Source organism: Morus notabilis, unplaced genomic scaffold (genome assembly GCF_000414095.1).
Source record: "Morus notabilis unplaced genomic scaffold, ASM41409v2 Scaffold1315, whole genome shotgun sequence".
NCBI lineage: Eukaryota > Viridiplantae > Streptophyta > Magnoliopsida > Rosales > Moraceae > Morus > Morus notabilis.
The window spans coordinates 62,940-71,898 of NW_010361046.1; the positions used below are offsets into that span (position 1 = coordinate 62,940).

The 8,959-nt window shown below is 35.3% G+C and overlaps 1 protein-coding gene across 1 annotated transcript; it reads left to right on the forward strand.

Moving 5' to 3' along the window:
- Nucleotides 1-312: 312 nt before the first annotated feature.
- On the forward strand, nucleotides 313-4,701 carry LOC21400921 (oligopeptide transporter 1). Its single transcript, XM_010098184.2, has 8 exons — nucleotides 313-542; nucleotides 652-734; nucleotides 860-1,305; nucleotides 1,482-1,579; nucleotides 1,701-2,273; nucleotides 2,527-2,785; nucleotides 2,880-3,062; nucleotides 3,886-4,701. Exons 1-8 carry the CDS (start codon nucleotides 529-531, stop codon nucleotides 4,507-4,509), a joined length of 2,280 nt encoding a protein of 759 aa, XP_010096486.2. The 5' UTR covers nucleotides 313-528; the 3' UTR covers nucleotides 4,510-4,701.
- The last annotated feature ends 4,258 nt before the right edge of the window (nucleotides 4,702-8,959 follow it).

Genomic DNA, 8,959 nt, shown 5'->3' on the forward strand with positions numbered 1-8,959 from the left:
ATTCATGGCCAATAAATGTGCCTTGATGTTCATCACACTCTTATCTATTCCCATAAGAGTTAAAATCCGTTATTAAATCCTGCTAAGTGGGTGGATAAAACCTAATTTAGTAAGATTTATTATTTTATGAGTGATGAGGATTTTATCTCGCAGGAAAAAAAAAATATCATTTTTCTTGTGATAAATAATAATGCATCTTACTACAAGCAATAAATAAATAAATTATTTGTCCTCGTCGTAACTCACACGAATTTAATGCTGTTTTCCTTAACTCGATAATACATACATGTAAATTCATATGTTGTTAAACACAGAAACTTCAACAGTACATTCATAACAATGATCAGTTTAACTGCTAGTGTTTTTGTGTAGCTATAGAAAAACAGAATCTTTTCTTTTTTCATCAAAGATTCCTCTCCTTGGACTGTTCATATTTGCATCGATTAAATCCAGAACACATAGCCGAAATAGCTAAAGGAGTGACGAACATGACAAGACAAGTGACAAGTACTGATCCTACGTTCGAACATGACAAGTGACAAGTACTGATCCTGCGTTATTGGAAGGATTTATAAATTATTGGAATTGTATATTAATTAATCCTACGCCGGTTCGTAGTATATTAACTTCTCCTGATTCATAATTTGACAGAGCAATAGATCGTAGTATGGATAAGCATTCAGATACTAATGATCTCCCAATGTCATATCAGACCATGAAGCTTGAAAATTCTGGTATTCTTTTTCTATTATAAACCATATGGAATAACTCTCATCTTTGATGTTTATTCTCAGAAAGTATTTGCAAATTAGTCCACTTTTTTTATTTTTTTTCTCTGTATTTTCATTGTGCTTTTCAGATGAAGATGAGGTGAATGATTCTCCAATTGAGCAAGTCAGATTAACGGTTCCAATCACAGACGATCCGACGCTACCGTGCCTGACTTTTCGCACATGGTTTTTGGGGATTGTTTCTTGTGCTGTTCTTGCATTCCTAAACCAGTTCTTCGGTTACCGCCAAAATGCGCTCTACGTATCATCAGTCTCGGCTCAAATTGTGGTGCTTCCAATTGGGGTTCTTATGGCTGCAAAACTACCAAGAAAATCGATTCGGATACCTGCAACGAGTTGGTCGTTTTCTCTGAATCCAGGGCCCTTCAACTTGAAAGAGCACGTCCTAATCACAATATTCGCAAATTCAGGTTCAAGTGGCGTTTATGCTGTGAACATCATTACCATTGTCAAGGCTTTCTATCGCCGGGGGATCCATATTCTTGCAGCCTTTTTGTTAACACAAACTACTCAGGTTGTTACTGAATCCGAGAATCATTAGTTCCAAAATTGATAAGAATAGTCTCTTTATATGTAGTGGTTTTAGAATTAAATATCACGTGTTTTCTCTGCAATTCTATCTATAATATGAGAAAAGTTGTTACTAAAAAAAATACCATACTGATATATCTATATGTTATATATATTCAGATGCTAGGATATGGATGGGCAGGGATCTTCCGGAAATTTCTTGTTGATTCACCATACATGTGGTGGCCTTCCAACTTGGTTCAAGTCTCCCTCTTCAGGTGCATGTGTATGTTGATTGATACACATATATACGTGTAGATACACATGTATGTATGTATGTAGTTTATGTTCCTCTTTTGATCAAGTCCCTATTGATCACAACTTCTTCTAAACTGGCAGGGCATTACATGAAGTGGAGAAAAGGCCAAAGGGAGGCTTAACAAGGCTGCAGTTTTTCCTTATGGTGCTTGCATCAAGCTTTGCATACTATATAGTTCCCAACTATCTGTTTCCATCTATAACTGCCCTCTCCTTCGTTTGTTGGGTATGGAAGGACTCGGTCACAGCCCAGCAGATTGGTTCTGGTCTCCGTGGCCTCGGAGTAGGTTCGTTTGCCCTTGATTGGTCAACTGTGGCTAGCTTTTTAGGATCTCCCTTAGCCACCCCTGGCTTTGCTATTGTCAACATTATGGTTGGTTTTTGCATAACTCTGTACATATTAATCCCAATAGCTTACTGGACCAACGCTTATCAAGCCAAGAGATTTCCCATTTTCTCTTCACATGTCTTCGACGCTAATGGGACGCAATATGATGTTTCAGTGGTCTTGAATGAGACTACCTTTGCATTTAATCAGCAAGGATACGATGACTATAGCAAAATCAATCTCAGTATCTTCTTTGTGTACGCTTATGGCTTAAGCTTTGCAACATTGGCTGCATCATTGTCTCATGTTGCTCTCTTCCATGGAAGGTACAAATGTTATCCCTTTTGCGCCTTTTTTTTTTGGAACGGGGGATCCTAGATTTGGGGGGTTTAAACCAGATTTTTCAATTCGGACAATCTGAAGTTTGGTTCCAAACGCAAGTTTGGATGGCAGGCTTCATTCAAATTGGACTGTACGAGTCTGTACTCACGAACCGAAAACGCATTAGACGCATATTGTACTGAATTTGGTGGTTTTTTTTTTTTCTAATTGGTTTTAATGTTTGCAATTATAATATAGAGAGATTTGGCAACAGACGAAGGCAACTCTTCGAGACAAGTTCGGAGATGTGCATACCAGACTGATGAAGAAAAACTATGAGGCCGTCCCGGACTGGTGGTTTTACGTAATCTTGATAGTGGTTCTTGCACTTGCCATTCTTGCTTGTGAAGGCTTTGGCCGACAATTGCAGCTTCCATACTGGGGTATCCTCCTAGCAATGGGGATGGCCCTTCTCTTCACTCTCCCTATTGGTGTCATCACAGCTACCACAAATCAGGTACCTTTAATTTCTGTACAAATATTTAAGCTCAATTTCCTCTAAATAATACTAATTGTACTTTTTTATTATTATTTTCTTTTTTTGTTTGCAGCAACCAGGACTAAATGTCATCACTGAACTGGTAATTGGTTACCTATATCCGGGGAAACCACTTGCAAATGTTGCATTCAAGACCTATGGTTACATAAGCATGACACAAGCCATAATGTTCCTCTCCGACTTCAAGTTGGGACACTACATGAAAATTCCTCCCAAGTCCATGTTTGTTGTTCAGGTAATGCATTATTTTATGTTTCGTGAGTTCGAGTTGAGAACTTGAATTGAAAAGTGAATTTACGTGAGAGAAAATAATATAATAAAAAAGTGAAATATGAACTTTTGTGAGAGAAAACACTATAATAAAAATTTAAGTGTGATTCGAATTTTGAAACGAACGGGGAGTCAATCCGAGTAAAACTCCAAATACTATTTAACAAAATTTTTACATCCCACTCCATATGTAGACACTACCTTATTCTAAAAGAGCTCATCCACTGGACCACACGAGCATCACCGAACTAAGTTTTTGAGTACATATCGTCTTAATTGGTCAAGCGAAGTAGATGAATAGCAAGAAGAGACGAATTAATTGGCAATATATATATATATATATATATTCTTATAAAAATTACCATGAAACTAAACCAATTTGATAGTACTCAAAACTCTTGCATTGTGTGTTTTTTTTAGAATACTGGTGTTCTTTATTTATCTGTCATTAAATTTATATTATTTTTTTAATTTAATTTAATTTTTGACTAAATTTAATACAAATTCGACGAGTATAAATAAGAATACTGATGTTCTTAACAAAAAAAAAAGACAACAACAATGAAAGTCCCTTAAAATTAAAGAAAAGAAAGCACTTCGAAAACTTTGTTTGGGTCAAGACTCATATTGTCAAACAAAACATGTGACATGCGGATTTACTCTGTCGTAGTGTATGTTTCTTTAAGGGAAGAATTGATCAAATCATATCAAACAAAACACCGAGTGATCTGACGGATGAAAACAGAGTAAACAAGAACTAACTTGAAAACATTCCTGATTGAGTGCAGCTAGTGGGGACCATAGTGGCATCATCTGTCTACTTCGGAACAGCATGGTGGCTTCTGACATCAGTAACCGACATCTGCCAACCCTCGAAACTCCCGGTGGGAAGCCCGTGGACATGCCCCGGCGACGACGTCTTCTACAACGCCTCCGTAATCTGGGGCGTGGTGGGCCCACTCCGCATGTTCGGCCGCCTTGGTCACTACCCCGCCATGAACTACCTCTTCCTCATCGGCTTCCTCGCTCCGCTCCCCTTCTACCTCCTCTCGCGGGCCTTTCCGCGCTACCGTTTCCTCAGACTCATCCACGTCCCCATCATCCTCGGCGGCGCCGGCGGAATGCCGCCTGCCAGGGCCGTCAACTACATCTGCTGGGGCGCCGTTGGGCTCTTCTTCAACTTCGTGGTTTACCGGAGATTTAAAGGGTGGTGGGCTAGGCACAACTACATCTTGTCCGCCGGGCTTGACGCCGGAGTGGCTTTCATGGCGATTTTATGCTATTTTGCGTTGCAGATAAGGGATATCAATGGAATGAGGTGGTGGGGTTTGGATTTGGATGATCATTGTCCTCTCGCCAGTTGCCCTACTGCGCCTGGCATCAAGGTCGAAGGCTGCCCTGTTTTCAGCTGATACATATAAAATTTCTATAAATATTATTGTGCGTGTGTGTCTATGTAGGAGAGATTTCTAAGAGTTGAAATGCATAAATGTAAAGGTTGCTATACAAAAAGAAGGCAAACATTAGGCCAAGTTAAGTGAGAAGAATAACCATACGCGACTTGTAGTCGAAAAATATGGTGTGGTTGCAAACATAGCTCAACATATCTGACTCGCCTATAATAAAGTGTAGAGTTCGAACCTCCATTTTCAAATTAAAAAAGAAACTGTGCATTTTATTTATAAGAGAAAAATGAAAGAGTACTTTACCGCTTTTGCTTTTTGTTAGATTCCCTTGAATTTGCATACTCTATTTCGATATGATTTTGATAACATGATCTCGTTCAAAAACAGACACAAAATATCTAACATAAAAAAAAAAAAAAAAAAAAAACCCTATAAAGAAACAGTTTTATAGTTGCTTTTGAAAAACAAACCTGACCCTGTAGTGTTTCTTGCCTATTGTCGCTTTCTCTTCTTTTCTCGTGGCATTATGTTGCCGTCATTTTCAGGTAATTGCCGTTCTAGATAACTGTGGTGTTTTCCCTTTTCCTGTCGTCTAGACTTCTAGGTTTTCTCGTATTTTCGCTGATTGTTAATTATATTGTTGTAGTTTTAACCAATTGTCGTCTTTCATTCTATTTGTGTCATTTTCTATAATTTGTTCTTATTGGTGTTTATCTTTTTTTTTTTTTTTCCCTAATGTTGGTTCAGTTGCTATCGTATTTTCATATTACTGTCCTTTACATATAGTTATCGTTTTCTAATCCAATGTCGTTTCTTTTAATATTTGTTGAATTTATTTTCACGTCGTTTTCTAGGATAATGCGAATTATATATTTTGCCATTTTTATTCCATCATTGTTTTTCGTAATATTTGTTTTCGATTTCATGTGTTTTCAGCTCTTTGTCCCCTTATTTTACTTTTTTAGATTCTGCTGTGAGGAGTTCTCTAAATTTTAATTAAATTATAATTAAAATTGTTAGAAAATTATTTTAACTAATAATTTTTTAATGAGTCACTTTAATAATATTTTCTATTATAGCTAAATATAGATTATTTTAATATTTTTTTAGTTTAAAATATAAATATATATTTTTTAAGTTTTACTTTGTGTCAAAATAAAATATAAAAATATAAAAAAAAAAACAATAGGTAGCCACTTCTTGCTAGTTATATTTAGTTATTGAAAAATACTTTAGTCAAAATAACTAACTATTTAGTTAATGGTTGAAGTGAAGAAAAGTTAAAAAAAAAACTAAATCATTAACTATTGTGAAGCTGATTTTCGTCACCCGTGCACTATCGTTTTAAATATTTTGTCATTTTTTTAACACCACCAAAACATTAGAGTGAATTATATCATTGCACACTAAATTATGCATTTTTTCATAATACATCTAAAACTTTTAACTCTAGCAAATTGTACCCTAAGTTTTAAAATCAATAGCAATCGAAGTCTACTAGCTAATACACTTGATCAAATATATGATTTAACACGAGATTCGCACATAAAAGACCAGGCTCATCATTTTTTAAATCAGTCCACGTATGAATTTCGTGTCTATAACAACTAATTTGATAACATCCATCACTTAGGGCTGTACATGGCTTGAGTTGGTGCGGGGTAAAGCTTTTTCTTACCCCGCCCCAGAGAGTACGGGTTGCACATATTTGATCCCAACGATGTTAGAAAAATTTCACAACTCAGTGATGTTTAGGTTTAGTTGGGGCGGGGCGAGGTAAGGTGGGGTGGGTTGGGTGGTTGGGTTTAACATTCAAAGAATCAAAGTTCAATCCAACTTTCAAAGTTCATCATCAAATAGAAATAATATTGATCAGTCCATCATCAAACATATAGTAATTCAAAGTTCAAACCAACATCAAACATGAAGCAAAGTAGTACATCCAACATCAAACATAAATTAGAGGCTTAATTCAAATCCATCCAAAGCAAGCACTGCAACAACAACTATCTTTATCAGTCCACACTCATAGGCTCCTCAATGGTTGTAGTAAGACATGAAGTTGAGTTATCTACAAGAGAAATGAAAATAGATTAAGTAATTACTTGGATAGTTTGTGCGGGTTGGGTTGGGGCACGCGGGCTATTATAGGCCCAACCCACAAACCGTCCCAAACACCTCGGGCCAGACATTTAGTGGGCAGAAAAATAAAAAATAATGCTACAAATTGCCTTTTAGGGTTAGGTTGGGGTGGGGTGTGTTGGGTTTGCGGGTTGTTCCGGTTTATGTATAGACCTACCATCACCCATTAAACTTAAATTGCTACCAATTTTAAAGTGCAGAGACACTACGCAAAAAGTAAAAAATTTTAGGGTGTAATGGAATTCACTAAAAAAATAAAAATATATATTTGCCTCGTTTTTTTGCAACACAAGTTATTTTACAATAAATAACTCACCGATTCGAGTTTTCAATTCTACTTTTACTACAGTTAAAAGTTCTCACAAAAAGTCACATCTACCTTTTTTTGTTACAGTTAAAACTCTAAGATAAAGTCACATTTCATCTTGAATTGAAAACTCAAATCGGCGGACTAAACGAGGCCTATACCAACTGCCAAAAGTAGGGGCGCGTTTACTAAATTGTAAATGAATGTAATGAGAAAGGTAATGAAATTGGAAAAGAAAGTAAAGTAATAAGATTAAGGGTCATTTATTCTTTTTCATGTGTTTACTTGACTATTAGATGGTGTAATGAGAAACAATCTCATTTCCTTTCTTATGTTTACTAAAAGTAAGAATAATAATGTTAGAATGTAATCACTAAAATGTCATTTTACACAATTAAATAAGCATTAAATGTATAGTAATTCATTAAGGGTGGATACGTAAATTTAGTATTCATTCTCTTTGACAATGAATCAATAATAAGGGGGTGTAAGGATTGATATTCCTTTTTCTCATATTTAGTAAAATATTTAGTAAATTATAGCATTTTTTTTAGGTAGTAGATTATAGCATAATTTGGTATTTTAAGTTTTAAAAACCCAAAAATATCCCTAAGTTCTTCTCCCTACAGTCAAGTCCACTATGGCTAGCTCCAACAACCGGCGGCCGACCACCGACTCCGACAAACCATTTTCCGGCAACCAACGACCATTTTTCAGTGACTATTTTTCGGCAGCCGGAGACAGTTTTTTGGCTACTGTAAGTACTGTATTTACCGGTAAATACCATGTCTACCATATTTATCTGAAAAATCTGGCGACCGGCTCTGGCGACTAGTAAATACCGTATTTACCATATTTATCTAAAAATCCGGTGACTGGTAAATACTATATTTACCATATTCAAACTTATTTTGTGAAGTACTTACTAGTAAATATAATATTTACCAGATTGAGAATTGAATTCATTGAAATATTTACTGATAAATACAGTTTTACCATATTCAAACTTAAATTCAGTGAAGCATTTACTAGTAAATACATTATTTACCATATTCAAACTTGTAAATGCTTTAGTAAATACCGTATTTATTGATATTCAAAATTGTAATTAATAAAATATTTACCGGTAAACCATATTTCAAGCACAAACACAAGCAAATGCAAAACCAAACCTCACAAAAATTCCACAAATTCTCGAATCTCAATCACAAAGACAGATCAAAAACACAAAACGCGAACTCATTCACAAACACATATCACAAAAATTGCAAATAACACCACTTATCTGTAACAAGCTGTTGACCTCAAAGCCATTGTCGATGACCTCATCGGCACTCTAATTCAACCAAATCCGACACCCATTTTGAAATCAAGCACCACGATAAACCTCCGACTAGAGCACATCACGACGGAAATCAAGGACCTCTAATCCTGCCCTTCTTTGGTGTTGATATGCATTTCTCCAGCAAGATCTCTGGCCAAATCTGGTTCCGGACGGCTAGATCATAAGGAGTGTCGAGGTCTCGCGAAGATCGCGTCGACATCATTTTTTATTTTTGAGAAAGAAAAATAAAAACGTTTGTAAAACGGCGTTTGGCGCAATAAAGACAAAAAACGGAAATGAAAATGATTTTTTGATTTAGTGTAAAATGATTTAGTCATTTTTCATTTTTTATTTTCATTTTCTCCTCTCTCGAGTAGAGAGAGAAAGAGAGACATTAATATGTTTTTTTATATTGAAAATAATCTCTTGATAAAACTACCAAACACATTTTTAAAAATTATTTCTGTCTGAGATTAAAAATATTTTCATTTTTATTTTTATATAAAAAATAAAATCATTTTAGAACGAGTTCTAAATACACCCGTTATTATTAAAAAAAAATTACGTTATTCACTTTAAATATAAGTGTGAAATATGCTATATTGTGTTTTTTTTTTCTTTATACTATGTGAGAGTACTACATTTTTGTTACTAATTTTATAAGTAAACGATTTATTAAATGG

Coding starts and splice junctions, on each gene's coding strand:
- LOC21400921 (XM_010098184.2), top strand. Junction 1,306..1,481: donor TGTTAACACAAACTACTCAG/GTTGTTACTGAA, acceptor ATATATATTCAG/ATGCTAGGATATGGATGGGC. Junction 3,063..3,885: donor AGTCCATGTTTGTTGTTCAG/GTAATGCATTAT, acceptor GATTGAGTGCAG/CTAGTGGGGACCATAGTGGC.